This window comes from Aotus nancymaae, unplaced genomic scaffold (assembly GCF_030222135.1).
Source record: "Aotus nancymaae isolate 86718 unplaced genomic scaffold, 86718_ANA_hifiasm-v0.15.2.pri h1tg000011l, whole genome shotgun sequence".
NCBI lineage: Eukaryota > Metazoa > Chordata > Mammalia > Primates > Aotidae > Aotus > Aotus nancymaae.
In genome coordinates this window covers 37,558,000-37,575,282 of record NW_026988422.1, presented here as the reverse complement: position 1 = coordinate 37,575,282, position 17,283 = coordinate 37,558,000, and the positions used below count along the sequence as shown (strand labels likewise).

Below are 17,283 nucleotides of genomic sequence, written 5' to 3'. Positions count from 1 at the left end.
ATCCTCCCATCTCAGGCTTCCGAGTAGCTGGGACTACAGGTGTGTGCCACCACGCCTGGCTAATTTTTTTTTTTTTTTTTAATAGAAACAGGGTCTCACTATGTTGCCCAGGCTGGTCTAGAGCCTCTGGCCTCAAAAGAGTCTCCTGCATTGGTCTCCCAAAGTGTTAGGATTAGAGGCATACGCCACTCGTGCTTACCCCTAACATCATTTTTAATGGTGAAAGATCTAAAATCCTCTAAGATCAGCAGCAAGGCAACAATGTCCATTCTTACCATTCACTTTTATATGAGGCAAAAGATTTAAAAAAAAAAAAAGGCATACTAATTGAAAATGAAGTAAAAATGGTCTTTACAGACAACATAGTTGTCTATGTAGAAAATCCGATCACATCTACCAATAAGGTAAACTATTAATAAATGGGTTTTATAAGGTTGCAGTATAGAAAATCAATATACAAAATCAATTATATGTCTCTATAGTAGCAATGAACAGATGGAAACAAAGAAAACTATCATTACTAATATTATTAAGAACTGTAAAATGCTTACATAGCCATCAATCAATACTTAGATATCAATCTGCCAAAAAATGTGAGATCTGTGCATGGAAAACTACAGAACAATTTCGAGAAAAATGTTAAACGAACCAAATAAATGGAGAAATGCCAGGTTTATGGATCAGAAGATTCAATATTATTAAGATATCAGTTCTTCCCAAACGGATCTGTAAATTCAATGTAATCCCAATCTAAATCCCAGCAGGCTTTCATAGAAATTAATATGCTGACTCTAAAATTCATATGGTAAAAAAAGATCTTAAATAGCAAAAAATAACTTTGAAAAGAATAACAATATTGGGGGACCTACTATCTGTTTTCAAAATTATAATGTTACAGTCATCAAAACAATGTTAAATTGGTACAGACAAACAGATGATGGAACAAATAGAGAATTCAGAAAGAGACCCACACATACACGAACAATTGATTTTTGACAAATGTACAAAGACAATTTATGGGGAGAAAAAAGTCTTCTCAAAAAAGTGTTCTAGAACCATTTCTGTATGCAAGAAACTTATATCCAGAATACTAAAATATAAAATGTCCTACCAAAACTCAGTAAGAAAGAAACTCAATTAAATAATGAAGCAAGTATTTCAAGAGAAACTTTGCCAGAGAAAATAGGTAACAAACATATGAAAAGATGCTCAATATATCATGAGAGAAATGCAAATTAAAATCACATTAACACATTTTTACACAACTATTAGAAAGCCCTGAGTTAAAAAGACTGACCATACTAAGTGATGAGGAAGATGGGAAGCAGCTGGAACTATCATAAGCTGCTGATGGGAATATAAAATGGTATAACCACTTCAGAAGAGAGTTTAATCATTTTGTAAAAAGGTAAAAATATACCTACCATATGTCCCAATCATTTCATTCCCAGGTATTTACCCAAGGGTAATGAAATCATGTGAATATTTTATAAAACTGTTCCTATCAGCTTTATTAGCAATAGCCAGAACTAAAAATAAGCCAAATGTCCATCAACAGGTGAATGGATAAATAAACAGTGGAACAGCCATGCAACTGAATGCCTCTCAGCAATAAAAAGATGAACTATTGATACATCCAACAACATATATTATCCTGAAATAATTGTGCTGAGTAAAAAAAGCTAGACAGAAAAAAAAAGTACATGCTGCATGATTCTATTTATATAAAATAGTAGAATCAGCAAACTGATCAACAGTCACCGAAAGCAGATCAGTGGTTACAGGGGTACAGGGAGAACTGAAGGGATTAAGAAGGTGGATTATAAAGGGGCACCAAGAACCTTAGGGGGTGGTAGACATGCTCACTATCTCTATGATGGTGATAGTATCATAGGTTTACACAAAACATTAAATTGTACTCTTTAAATATGAGTTTATTCTGTGTCAGTTATACCTCAATAAAGTTGTTTTCTTAAAACATTCTTATTAAAATACTCCCACAAAACATTTCAATTAAGAATAAAATATGAACTATGAATTCTATCTAAATAAAAAATTCTTATTAAAATACTCCCACAAAACATTTCAATTAAGAATAAAATATGAACTATGAATTCTATCTAAAAAACTACATTTCTTAACAAACTTCTACAGTCCACTTACCTTCTGAAGACAGATTGGTTTTTAGACAATTCATTCTGATTTGGTGAGTCAGTACCATTTACAAAAAAACCCTCCCAATGCTGTAGATTTCAAATCCAACAATTCAGAGGTTATTATATTCTGGGTATATGGGAGCATATAACAGGATTTTATATTGATTCTACAGATAGGTATTTTGAATATAGAATATAGGCTCTTGAAGAACAGAGAACAAATGGCCCATTTTCTCCAACCACATGAAGGTGAATATCTAAAACTTGTATGCTGGAGAGAATTTTAGTTTTAGCTTAACAAGCCCATTAACTGACAGAGTAAGTAGCTTCTTCCAGCATATGTATCACCATGACAGACATGAAGCTGCCTGGTGGAGTGGAAAGAGCAGGTGTGGAGTTCACAAGGACACTTGGGTTCAAGTGCTGCCTCTGCATTTCACTGTTCAGTTCTCACTTTTAACCCCTCAAAGGCAGGGGCTGAGTTCCTACTGATTAACACGGTGCCTGTAAATGTTTGCTAACCTGAACATGTATTTCTTAATAAAGCAACTATTTCATCCAGACTTTGTTTGGAAGCAGGTGAGCTAGGAATGCTAGAGCTAGCGAGCAAGTCAAGGCTAGGTAAAGAAGAGGATGACTTCAATGCTGGATGCAGATTAACCTCATCATAATTTTCAAACAGAACAACGACAACAAAAAAATCCCAGAGTCCAGGCTGTACTGCACACCAATTAAAATAGTTCTCTAAGGGTAAAGCCAACATCAATATTTTAAAAACAACCCCTATGTGATTTCAACACACAGTGAAGTTTGAGAATCACTGCCCTAGATTCCAAGCCTTTTTAGTATCAATTTTGACTGAGCTCCATTATTCTAGAATTAGCCTCAGAAGTGGACTCTGTATTCTTGGGTTCCTGACACTAACTGTGCTCCTGACCCCGCTTCCTATTGGTAAACTCTCATTTGTTTTTCCCTTACCCTCTCTGGATGATCATAATGATGTGTTTCCATTCCTAGAATAGCTACTCAATCCTTTGCTTGTTGGTTTAGTTTGGGGTAACATTTCAGAGCTATACATGACTCAGATTAACTCTGTCATAGTGGGTGTCAACGAGAAGTCATCCTCTCAACAAGTCTCTGATCCCCCGGATTTGTGAAACTGGTCAATATGCCCCCCTTGTAAAAATCTTGCATATGCCTGAAAAGAGTAATCATTTAGATGTCCTTTTAGCCAGAGAAACTGTAATTCATTGACATTTCCTTATGAATCTGTTTTCCTTCCCTTTAATCCTTTAAGTCATTCTAGTTTCTCAGCGATTGTCTCCTTATTACAAATATCACTCTAAAGTTAAAATCAATGAATAATGGCAGAAAATACGAATTCCTCACTTAGGAAAGTCTTTTTATTCACATTCCACATGTGAAAAAAATGACACTTAACCATTATAACCATTATGAGAAGTCATTTTTATAAAAGTACTATATATATAGAAAACAATTCTCTCATCCCGATCAAATATTTTGAGGTTACTCCAGCTAACAACAGTGTCAAGTATTTGTCTGGAACAATGGGACATCAATATCTCACCACCAACTCAATTTTAAGAGACGGAAAAAGCAAATGATTATATTTTACCTTTATTAAAGCCCTCTCCAGTGCATTTGCTAATTATTAGTCTGTCACTTGTTGTTGCTACTTGATAGTATACGGCAGCAGTGCTGCTTCTGAGGCTGCTGTAATTGAAGGTTTGCAAGAGCTTCTATTGCTAAGGCACATACTTCAACTTACGACAGATGTGATCAGCCTTGTTTTTAACTAGACCGAAATAACTGGAAATCTGTGATTTGGCTAATTGCAGGGTTCCTGAAAGGATCTTAATACAGGAAAAACTTTGGCCATGCTCTGAAAAATACCTTCCTTAACTCTAACTGCTTGGCATTCCCATTCTAAATGCCTCTCTTCTCAAGCTATCACAAACCAGAGAAAGCAATTGCCAGACCATTGAGTAAATACTGATCTTTAAAAAATACTTAGAGGTAAGAACTAAAGTCAAATCAATTCTGTGGCAGAAGGTATTAGCTTAGCATTGCCTTCAGGAGAGTAGACTCTCTGGAGCCAAAGGTTCAAAAATCTGACAGATAGAACTCAGCTCTTAATCTTTTCTGTGGTACATAAATGTGATGAAGACCGTATTTCCTCTGGTGCTCATCTCCCCTCCTATCCTAACAAGAGGACAAGATATGGCTTTGAAAGATATATGCACTTGCTTCCTTTAATATTGCCCTTTAGGGCCAATCAAGAGAGGTTCATGTCCTATATTCAAGCTTTAGGTAACTCTGCTCTGGCCCCCATCTAGTTATATCTGAATCCATGGAGTAAGGAGTTCATGGGGCCAAGGGAACATCCCCACCTGATTCCTGTTCCCTCAACCACTTTCAACGCCACACTCCATGTATCAGACCTCAGAACTTCCTGATATTATAGCCCTGAGACCACTCCCAGGCCCTGTATGGCCCTTTCTCTCAGGTCATTCACCTGAAAAAGAAGGCAGACTATCAGAGCGTGCAACTCTGCCCTGAGAGCAGTGGTTTATGGGAAGGTACATGGAGCTTGGATATGCAGGCTGGGGGTGAGCTTGACACCTTTCCAGGTGTAGGATAGAGCTAAAGGTGGGAAGAAAAGGAAGGCAGGGTAGGCAGTGGGACCACCTTTCCCTGCACTGACACACTTAGCCTGGAAATCCAAGGAATCTAGGAATTCTGAACTTTCAGCTCTTCATGTAGAATATATTTTATTTAATGTCTGTTAATTTAATATGAAACTTTACATATTTAGACACATAGTATATAAGGCTGCATTGGTACTCTTGCTCCAAGCCCAGTTTCATGCATCCCTTAAAGAAACTGGAGATTATCCTCTGCTTAGAATTTTCAAGGTATTCTATGTCAAATTTCAAATGAAAGAACTGTCTGAAGTTTTGGGAAAGCAACCGATCAACATAAGATTATAAATATTTATCTAAAAACCTTTATAAAATGCATTTGTCATTTTGTTCTCAGTTATTTTCTATTTTTAAAATTCCTTATGTTAAATACATTTATTTTATGAAATAGGACTGCAAAATCCTATACATTTGAAAAGTCTGTAAAAGTTTTTCAGAAAAATTAGGCATTTTCCTCACTATCCTTAGAGTTGAATTCTCAAAGAAAAAAATTTGAAAATACTATGGCTAATGTCACAATGTCTGACATTCCTCAACAGCTGACTCAAAACATTATTGTCTTTCAGACATCAGTAAATACACTCAATAAATATCTACTATCACCCACTATGTGCCAGATTTTGGGCAATCAAAGATGGATAAAACCAGTAGATAAGATGGAACTCAGTATTAATTGGAGGAGGTTGACAAGTAAACAAGCAATGACCATGTTTGATAGATGTTATGAAACTATTAGCAAAACATAGGAGGCACGTCAAGCCCCATCTTGGAATGCAGGAAGGTTTCCCAAAGAGATGTCAGCCAAGCTGAGTGCTGAAATTAGCTGAGTAGTTTATGTCACAAAGAGGGCAATTAAACATGTCTAATCGGAAGACTTCTAAATTTCATCAGTGATATACAAAAAAAGAGACAGAGGGGAACTAATTTTTTTTTGACTGCCAGGCACTGTGAAAGTGCTTTGCATGTATTAAATAACTGACCTTCAGAGTCATAGGGCAAAAAAAGGTTTTATTCAGTCCATTTTATTGAGGAGAAAACAAAGTAAGTTGCTCCCAGTCATGGGACCAGACAGTGGCAGACTCTGAATTCAAACCCAATATTCCTCTCATTACTTCAAGGATCACTAAATTGAAAAACCAAATTTTGCCCCATTCATTTGTTCCAGCCAAGAAGCTTAGATTTCCTTTGGGAGAAGCAGAGAGGTATATTAACAAAGTACATTTTGGTTTTAAAGACACGTCTCTAATGAGAGCATGCCAGAATGTGACTGGAATGGCAGACGGAGGGGCTGAAACTTGCAGTCGCAATTTCCATGTTCTTGATCAGTGGTTGTTGGTCACTGTTCATGTGCTTTATAGCAAATGGCTCTTTCTCTGTCATTTAAGATCACTCAATATTTTCATTCAAACTGACTCACTTTATCTCAAATCACCAAAAGTAAGGCCAAGGTGTCCTCCCTGCCTCTTTGAAAGGCCACACGTTAGAGTCCATATATGTAATCTGACCTTAGACTGGTAGAACTGGTTTCTTTCTTTACTGGTCATGATCTCAGTATAAAAGTATACTTAGTAATAGAGGCCAAATGGTCAAAGAACTCACCTTCTGATTAGAGAAATAGGATGAGAAGACTTTTTGTGTGTTGATTTCATAAAGAAATGTATTTCTGGTAGCCTTACACAATTTGGGGCTATATTTATGGTCCAAATGCTTCTCAGATGCATTCTTTATCTCCTTTAACTCTGTAGAAGTAGAGACTACAGAGTTTTGAAGAGTTGTTTAACCAAGGTTCACACCTGGGACTTGGGATGGGGATGTGCTTATAGGAAAGGCTGCTTACATTCTTTACTCAACAGCTCTGATTTTGGGGAAGATGACTGCATTGCAAAATTTAAATATTTTTAAGGTTAGTTAAGCTGAGTAAGGATATCAATTTACCATAAAAGAAAACTTATAGAAATGTTAACCTAAAAATTGACGGCTCTGTAGTTATTTGTGTGGGAAACAGACTTATACAAAAGCATTAGTCTATAAAGAGTAATTGGACACTCTTACTATCAAATCTAATCTTTAATAGTAATTGAACACTCTTACTATAAAATCTAATCTTTAATCTGAAAATAGTGTGACAATTAGGTAACATTAGTTTTTATACAAACTAGAGGTTTATCACATGAACGAAGCAAAGAGCCCAAATTCTAACCAACAACCTCCTGGAAAGGCTACCTAGAGGTGGGAGAGAATTTCTTCCAACTCTGAAGAACTTCAGAAGCTGCTAAAGTTATATGCTGAAGAAATTTAGCAATTGCTAAAGTGTATGAGTTGTGTTGAGGCAAAATATGAGAAGAGGAAGATCCCATACATTCACAAATGGGGTAAGTTCTCCTTCTGTCAAAATACTCCATTACCAATAAGCTTGTATCATTATCACATATCACCAAATTTTATATACAAGTAAAAGTTCCATTTTAAACTTGGGCACTAAATGTTCCTTTTTGAAGTTGCATTTCTTGGCCTCTCTGCAGACATTCGGTAACATCAGTGACTTTTTTGACATTTACTCCTTAAATGATCTTGACCATTTAAATCCAAGGCTGGCATTCCCTTATCACACATCATGCCCTAAATGAATTATGCTCACTTAGCCAGTATATATTCAAATAATGTGCTCAGGGAATGTAAATCAATAGCAGTCTAAGTAAAACATCACCAGAAGGGAAAAAGTAGAATGCAACAAAGTAATATAAAATCCAAAGAGGAATTGTATTAAATTATCTATCACACAGACATCCTCCAGGCACGTCAATAATCCCTAAATTTGTCATCCAGTGACTAGATTATTTAATCAGCCTCTAAATGGTGAATGTTAAGTACACAGTAGGTACTCAATAAATAGTTGAGTTGTTTTAGAATAAAGACAATAATATGGAATTTTTAAGTAAGCTCTCCTATTTGGGATTCAATTTGTAACTGTTTCTTAGAAAAGATATGACCAGTACCAAAGCTAGGAAAATAGTCTACCTGCCTACTGACTGAGCTTATCAGTTTTTTTAATCCTTTAGCAACCTAAACTTACACAGTTTGATTTTCTTGTCATTTCTTTCCCTATACTACCAAAATTGATGCTTTCTTTACTATTTCAAACTCATCATGAAATTGCTAAACATCTAAAATTCAATTTGCCACATTACTGCTAATTTGAATAATGGCTGAATAAAACACAGGAAACGCTGAAACAGCACTGATTTCTAAAACATTTTGCACTTTCCTCCTCCATCCCTGTAAAGTAAAGCTCGGATGCCACGCACAATTACACAAGAAAATCAAGAAAGCCATTACATTCAGCATTTTGTCATGATCATTGTTACCATGGCAAAAAGTGGGCTTAGTTTAGCACAGCTGCCACAGCGAGGTCCACTGGCCTTTTGTAAAGCTGAGTAACAATATAATGCCAAATTCTGTAGCTGGTCACTGTTTTTACCCTAGGACAAGACTATTACCCACAGACACTACTGTCTCATTCCTTAAGGATCTGAGCCAATGTCAATTTATTATTGTATTCTTACTGTTGGCCAGCAGTCAAGGAACATAGATAATCTAGGAAGTTTACCACCTGACCCACTTCCTGTTCTAAGGGGGAGAAACAATGTGTTGTGTGAACACTTGGGACCGCAATAATAGAAAAAGCCAAAATTTCGATGGTTGCATTGTAAATGACAATAGGGTTGTGTTGGAAATCACACAGATTTGGGAGTAAGAGAGAAATGCAGACCCATGATAATTAGCTCTATCGCATAAGCTTGGTTATCTGTAAAATGCAGATAAAAGTAACTTCCCGGGCATGTGTAGATAATCAATAAAATCAGGCCCTCCCACCCCTTTCTTAATGCTGAGATTTCCATGTCTTCCGGAACATTAAGGCAAGTTGGTAGGTAAACTATTCTCTGTTGTCGGAAGCTATATTATTTCCATCTTTCACATCATTTGGATACTTTCCTCAGAGAGCTGAGGATAAGTTATTTTAAGGTCTGACAGTAAGCATAAATTTCATATCACAAGGATAAAAGTTCAATGTCAATACTGTAATATACACCACATCTTATTATCCATATTTTAAGTGACACCAATATTATCATTGTAAAATGAATGAAAAATGGAATATATACTAATTTCGACCTTATGCAGAGATTTTTAGTTTTTAAAAAATGAAGCAACACTATGAAAGCGGAGAAGTTTAAATGATCTGAAATGAATACATTAATCAAAACTCTGTATTTACTACAAACAAAGACTACTAGCATTTTTACCAGCTAAACAAAATATTTTTTTCTAATGAGATTTCAGCTGAGTATCGTTTATCTTAAGAGAAAAATAATGGGTCCTTACCTATTCCAGTAGCTCCAGAACTGGTCATGCAGGTAGGCGTGGTGGCTACATTCATCACCAAATGAGGCTTTGCTTTCAATCCAGTGAATTATGTGCCCTTCTACAGCTAAGGGACAAAGCATTACTAATATACGGAGAAGGGAAGGGAAGATTGAAAATTCTGAACTCTGCACAGGCCGCTCTATGCTTCACATTAATGAGCACAGGCTTAGCCCTTACCATCATCTATAAATGTAATTACAAAACACACTGTATATGTTCATTACAAAGAACATTTATGTGACAATCATATCCCTTTGATTTTCATTATATTCTTAAAAACTCCCCTTTCTAGTTCTCAGACTGCCTGTATAACTCGGTAAGTGACATGTGAAGCAGACCAAAATGAGTCTGGCTTTTCAAGAGACCTATGTTTAAGGAATTTGAAATTTAGAGAAATACGTTGAAAATGACAACCAAAATATCTTTAGAAAATATGTTTTCCCAATATATGCAAAAGATTTTAAGACAGAATTCCTTTGAACCTATTATTTTCTGCCTTTTAAAAATATTTTCCAACTATTCACCCATTTACAATATTATAAAGCTGATATCAACATAAAAAATTAAAAATTACACCCCTTTTCTCTAAAAACAAATGCATAATAGAGTTGAGGAACTTACCAACTGGTACTTGTAAAATAAAGTCTGGTGTTTTGTCATAACCCTTTGCACGGAGCTGATCTTCATCTACGAGAAAAACAAAGGCAATTTAATTAAAACGCTATTCAATTAACAAGACAGGAATATATTTGTTTTTATTTCTTAAATATGTATAAAAATTACTACCGCAGTCATACATCTTTCTTATGCATGCAGTGCTGTGTCAGAATAAATGAACTTCCTTAACAACCCTGAAGAGTAAATATGCTTCAGATATGCGTCTTTCGTTATTTTTTCTGCATTTTTGTTATTACAAACATCACTAACTCAAGGTGTCATACACTACCTTTTTTGTAATTGAAAATACTCCAGATAAAGTAATATGTTTACTGATTTTTTTTTTTAAAGGCTTTCACCACTGTGAAAATTACAAATGTTATCAACCAATATTGACAATTTTATAGTAAAGGCGCAAGCACAGTGGCCTTTGCAATTATGGGAAAATGCTTTCAATAAAAAAATTAAGAAAGAAACTATTCCTACATACCAGAAAGAGACAAGGACAATGAGATCACCATAAAGAATGAGTTATCCTGCTTAATTCCTTTGGTAGCTATTGTTTCTGGCATTTACCTGAGTTTTATAACAATATGTAATTCTGAAAAGCAAACAGGCTTTAAGATTTTTTTTTTCCTAAGTCTGTTTGATTTCTTGGTCCCCTGTAAATATCAATGATCTATTCAGAAGGAAAGAAGGCAGGAAAACAGGAAGCTGGACAAAGTTGGAAAAAACTGGCAAGGTGCTTGTTTTAAAAAAAAAAAAAAAAAACCCTCCAATATTTTCTAAATGCTGTCCTTGACTTCTAATGGCATTACAATGTGATTTCTGAAATGGGGAGTTCTCCATTAGATTTTGGAGTGACCTGGTCATTCAATTCCAGACATGGCTTTCTGTCTTCACCCAACCTCAACTAATGGCCCAACCAAGTAACAAGGAAGGCTGTGTGGTCTCTTAACACCTACTGGGCTGTTGACATTGTCATGCATCCCATTCGCCTTCCTGCATCACCTTTGATTAAAATTAATGGCCCATTCCCAGTGTTGGGTAGCTTATTTCCAATCCATTTGTCAGCCCAAGACAGTGGTTTCATGGCCAATGTTCAGAAACTCTGTTTTAGAACACTGTTGTGCACATCTTGAAAGGTCAGCATTTTAAATGTAAATAACCTTTTAATGACAAGACACATATTTAAAGTAGACATTTAAGTTAAATCTTGTTAAAAGTCAATATCCTTAAACTGTCTAGATTTTGAAGGACTGGTGCCACTATTCAAACCAATCTCCCCTCCTTAAAATATAAGAAATCTCAAGTTAACTCTTGAGATAACGAAATACAAATTAAAATAATATGACTTTAAAAACAAAAGAATTTGGAAAGTGGGCTGCAGATGAACAAGACTGGACAAGTTTCTGTCCTCTAACTATACTCTGATCACAATGAGAATATTTAATAGAAAAGGCATTTATTAAAAAATCAACTCCAGTGCCTTAAGCTGATGTTTCAGGTAGCTGATGAACAGTTTTAAAAGCTATGGTGACTTTAAAAAAGATAGATTAATATTTCATTAAAACTATCCTAGCTTCATCAACCTTTGCAGATGTTAAAATCTGTTTCAGAAAGAAAAATGATTAGGTTTCTGATAAGAGTACAAAACAAAATTTGAAAGGTCACCAAGCAATCCAAATGTACTCATTAAAATCCCTTTAAAAGACAGAAGCTGCACTCCTGTTCACTGCACCAAAATAACTAGCATCATATCTGTGATTTAAACTTCATATTAAGTCAGAAAACTTTAAATTTTAAAATTTAAACTTCATATTAATATGAAGACGAAAAATCCCAAACCCCAAAACCTGAACATAAAACACAAAGTGTGGCTGGGGACCCTTCCCATCTTTTTGTGGTAAACTTCAACAAACTACAACTGGCTCACTCTCTCTTTTTTCCTCTCTCACCTACACACACCCCTGTCTCTCTTTCTCCTTCCCTCTCACTCTTTCCCTCTCAACATGAAGCTGATTCAATAATAACTGTGCCCAAAGGAAAGCATCTGGAAGTCTATGTCACCAGTGGTGATATTAGACTTCTATTTTTTATAATAAAGAGGTTATCCCAAACATCTGAAATACTATGTATTGGGCATCTTCTCCTTCCTTTAATTTATTTACTAAACTCTCATTGCACTATCTCCTGTTTCAACCGTTGGCTTGCTTCCTTCATCCTAGATCTAAGAAAGAATGAGTTAACAACTTGGCAAAGTTAAGAAGAAATGATGGTACCAGGGTAGGAAGCAGCATTTAGGAGTGGGTGACTTTATTCACCTGTTCTAAGCCCCAGAACACTTAATGCTCCCAAAAGATAAATGAGTAAAATACATGTGCATGTTTAACAGTATCCACGCCTTTACAAAGCCTATCTGGATTGACAATAATTTTCTTTCTTAATTTAATTCCCTACATATCAACAAGGTCCAAAGGCACCAAATAGGCTCAAAGTTCAAGGTTTTATGGGATTAACTCTCATTGTTATCTTTCATCCTTGGTCCTAACTGTCTGTTCTACATGTTCATCTGAGGTTCATCGCAATTGTAATTGTAAGAAAGACAGCATCTCTTTCCTTAATACTGATGTGAATATTCTGCTTTGATGTCAAGTTTTTTTTTAAGACGAAGTCTTGCTCTGTTGCCCATGCTGGAATGCAGTGGCATGATCTCAGCTCACTGTAACCTCCATCTCCTGGATTCAAGCGATTCTTCTGCCTCAGCCTCCCAAGTAGCTGGGATTACAGGCGCATGCCACCATGCATGGCTAATTTTTGTATATTTAGTAGAGACGGGGTTTCCCCAAGTTGGCCAAGCTGGTCTTGAACTTCTGACCTCAAATGATCTGCCTGCCTTGGCCTCCGAAATTGCTGGGATTATAGGCGTGAGCCACCATGCCTGGCCTCAAGTATCTTAAATAACATTGGAACTAACCACTCCTTAACATTTTAGTAGAATTCCCCCACAAAACCCAATCTGTGCCTGGTCCCATTGTCAGGCAACTCTTTTTTCTTTGGCTACTGATCTGTTGATATGTATTATTTATCTCTTTTATAGCCTGTTTTACAATTTATGTTTTCCTTATAATACTTTGCATGTGTTTGAGCCAAGTAGTTACTTATGATTCTTTGAATTTTCTAAGTGGAAACTAGATGTTTAAGTAATGTACACTGTTTCTTCAAGTTTCACTGTTTCTTCAACAGTGATACAAGCTGTTTTCTTCAAGAAAAAAATGATAAAGATTAAAAACAAAACAATAATATTAATTAGAATGAAAAAAAGGTAATGGCAATAATATGAAATAGTACTTTTAGTATGACTTCCCCAAATGGTTGGGAATCAATATGAAACCGATCTTCAAATCCTGCATATGTGCCTTATTCAGTGAATATAGCAGATACAATGCAAGGATCTTCTGGTTTAAGGTATACACTTAAAAACCCAATATATTTCATAACCATTAAGTTCATTAATGTCATAGTTCAAGTATTCATTTTCAAAATTAATATAGGAATGTTATCACTTGAAAGCAGACTTGTTAACCTTCAAATTCACAAAACACAGATTTTTAGAAAGTGGGTACCTCAGAAACATTTCTGAACTAGTAAAATTGTAGAGATTACTAGTCCAGCATTCCAATTTATACACAATATAACTGGCCTAGAGAAGTTAAATAGCCTATCAAGACCTAGACCTCTCAAATCGCTTCAGAAACAGGATAAGTGCCATGTCAACCAAGTTCCAGTTGGTCCCAGCAGACCATATGCCATTCTTAATTATGCAAATATTTAAATTTGATCGAATGTAATATTTATAAAGTGGGGAAAAATTTATTTTTCTCTTGGAAGATCTTGAAGTATAGGAGAGGTGGACGGTCATCTGTGAGATATTTAGACAACACCTGCCTGAAAAGGAGATGAACTAGATAGTATCTTGTTTGCTAGCACGTCAATGGTCCTCTCTCCAATTTATCTTAAATAAATCAATAAAACCACATCCAAAGATGATGTTAATTTTTAAAAACAATCCTGGTCTTCATTTATTTTGAAGTTATTAGGCCTGTCTTGAGAGGGCATTTTTAAAAAAGAAATTACACAGGAATAAAGAACATTCTGAAAGTTTAATTTCTCTGGCCTTTGAATTACCCTTTTCTCCAAATACCCAAAATATCCAAAGCAATTAAGTACTAATTACACAATTTCTTTTCTTAAAATAAAAGGCTGACTTTGAGGCAGCAAACAAAACACATCTGAAACTAGTTACCGTATTCTTCAGAATCACAGGAGGGGGCATGAGGACTACCAAGAAAAGGTTTCAGGGCTTTGGGTTTGTTTCATTTTATTAAAAGTTTTATATTTTAAAAGTATAGTAATTTCCATAAAAGTCATGCAGAACTCCAGTTCACAACATCTGAAAATAAAAAGTCACATTCTGACATGCCTTTTATCTATGAATCTGTAAAAAGTTTTCTAAAATGCTAGATTAAAATATACTGTATGATAAGAATATTCTTAACACCTAGTGCATCTTTACTAAATTGGGGGAGGGCAAAAAAGACATGTATCAATACATATCAAAACTATAGTGTATCTTTTCTATTCTAGTAACTAATTTTGTTTTACTGTGTTTTTTTCAAAATACTGTATCATTAAGTATTTGGAGTTATGACCTTTGTTATCTGTATTTTTATGTTCTCTAAGAATAAGTTTCACAGGCTTTTCTATACAATTTAAGAAGTTTGTAAAGTTTCAGTAATAGATATTATACGCTATGCAAATCGTGTGCAAAGGTACACAGAACAGACATGCATTTAATGGGGAAACCAATAGCACAGATAAATGAAATCTTTAGAGAACTCAAAACTTCATTATAGCTGTTAGTTTCAACCTCTTCCCTCAAAGCCTCTTATCAAAGCCAATAAGGAAGAGAACTGACTGCTCTGACCTTGTCCTTTGCTTATGTCTTTAGGGGATAATACTACTAGTGAAAACTGAAAAGCCTTAAAGATAGCAAACAAATGAAACGTCAAGAAGCTGGAACAGCATAGAGAGGCTAGGTAAGCAACTGGTAAGTGTGGAGAGGCACAGGACACGAATATCAGCAAATAAAGTAATACTCTTCTATATTTTATACCAGATCATGCTAAATCCTTTTCATTGTAGATGAAGGGACAAATCAACATGGTAGAATAAAAAGATACAGGACAAGTATTAGCCTGTAGCTAATTCTCTGCAGGGAGAGGGAGGTTTTTGATTTTGCTGTCCTGTATTGTATGTCATCCTGTCTGGCACTGCTACCCTACTCTCACAATGTGATTCTCATGAGTGGGCAGTAATGTGACCGCAAATCACCCTGCCACAGGACTTGACACAGACTAGCTGATCAGATTCCTTTCTGAGATTTTTTTGGGTTTGGAGACAGGGTCTCACTCTATTGTCCAGGCTCCCAGGCTTGAGCAATCCTCCCATCTCAGCCTCCCCAGTAGCTGGGACAACAGATGTGCGCCACCACACCTGGCTGTTTTTTATTTGTTGTAGAGTGGGGATGGGGGTTTCACTATGTTGCCCAGGATGGTCTCAAACTTTTGGGCTCAAGCAATTCTCCCACCTCACCCTCCCAAAGTGCTGGGATTACAGGTGTGAACCACTGCACCTGGCCCTTTCTGAAATCTGTTATGTGGCAAAAGAGAATCACTAACTTGCTTCTGGGATTATAAACTCTAAGGATTAAACCAACTAGCCATCACCAGCAATCATCTTTGTGACCTGACAATAAAGCCAACACAGAAAAGAGCAGAACCCAAGAAGGAGAGAAGACATTAATGACATTGTTTTGCCTTCTGGATTCTATTAACAGACACACCAGAAGGAAATCTCTCCTTTGGACTTCCCCAGTGTATATTTAAACCAATAAATTCTCCTTTTGTGTGTGTGCAATCTGGTTTGATTGAATTTCTGTCACTTACAACCAAAATAGTTCTAATCCATGATTAGTAACCCAAAAGCAGATGATCCATGGACATGAGCTAACTAGCAAGAGCAGTGGTGAGGGAGGGCCAGGAGCAGAGAGCACACCTTCATAAGTGGTAGCGACAACCCTTCTTCACAATTCCGGGGAGCTGAATCTCCAACTCAGCCAATAAGAAAACAAAGTTCCAGGAAGTATTTCATCTTCCAGCAGCATATGTGTTTATGGGCCTTTTCTCAGTCCCAGGAAGAAGTGTGCACAAGCCCAGTCAATAAGGGGAATAAGTAAGAAAGTCTCTCACCATGACAATCTCTTCAGAAAGAGGAGAACGGGGCCCAAATTCCCCACCTCCCACCCACAGTTTCATGTTCCTGTTACTCTAAAAATGGCATCACATTTTCAACCTTCTGATAGACAGGAATTTAAATGGTGGATTCCTTATGAAATACCCAACTATCTCCGTTCCCTTCAGCCTACACAATTGTATCTTTTATTTCTGGTCTCTTCTCTCTGCCGCTGACATCTGTACGTACACACAATCTTGGTATTCTAAATCTCATCTGCTCCTGCTGCCTATCCTTCACCTGAAGTTATAATTCCCTGTTTGTCACATCATAATTACCTACCCAGCAGAGTACTGTTGCTTCAGGTGAGGAATTAAGCAGCAGGGGCAGATGAACTCTTAGGAAAAAAGATCCTAATTTCTTACAGCAAGGGGCATTGTTCACTAAGTCTATTTGGCTTTACAGATTATACTCTCTCACGAGTCCCACAGTTATACATGAATGCTACACAAGCACCCCTGTAAAATTTGCTGGTTTGTCCAAATATCAGGGCGAGGGTGAGGCAGGGACACAGCAAATGCCTCTCAGGTGTCACTCAAAATAACTGTTAGCATCTACTAACAGGGAAACACTCACTGGAAAGAATAAAATATCTCCAGAGCCATCCTTATTAGGCTAAACTTAACAAGAATTTGCACCAGACGGTGGCTGTGGCAGTCACTAATGAAAGCCCCTCCAACCTGGAGATATGCCAACCCGTAAAAGATGGATGGTTTATCTGCAGTCTTTGATATGAGCGCTTTCATATTTTACCTAACAGAGCAAACCGTCTTGTTGTCTTCGCATTGTCACTATTTTCTTTTCCTTTCCTGCCTTTCTGTCCAAAGCTCTTAAAAAAAAAAAAAAACAGAACCAAACCAAAACTGAAACCAAACAAAACAAAAAAGAAAAAAAGAGAGGGGGTAACATAGCGAAATATGGTCTCATTAATCACTTGAGAGGGATACAAGTTAACACATCTCTACCAG

General features: G+C 36.2%; 1 protein-coding gene across 7 annotated transcripts in view; it reads right to left on the bottom strand.

Annotated features, from left to right (window-relative positions):
* CDIN1 (CDAN1 interacting nuclease 1) overlaps positions 1-17,283 on the bottom strand; it is a 410,017-nt gene that overhangs the window by 105,030 nt on the left and 287,704 nt on the right. For all 7 annotated transcript variants that reach the window (XM_021674836.2, XM_012465094.3, XM_012465107.3 and 4 more), the window contains 2 exons: positions 9,926-9,991; positions 9,263-9,368 (listed from right to left, as the gene is read on the bottom strand). In XM_021674836.2, coding sequence (XP_021530511.1) covers positions 9,263-9,368; positions 9,926-9,991 — 172 coding nt within the window. The remainder of the gene's footprint in view (positions 1-9,262; positions 9,369-9,925; positions 9,992-17,283) is intronic.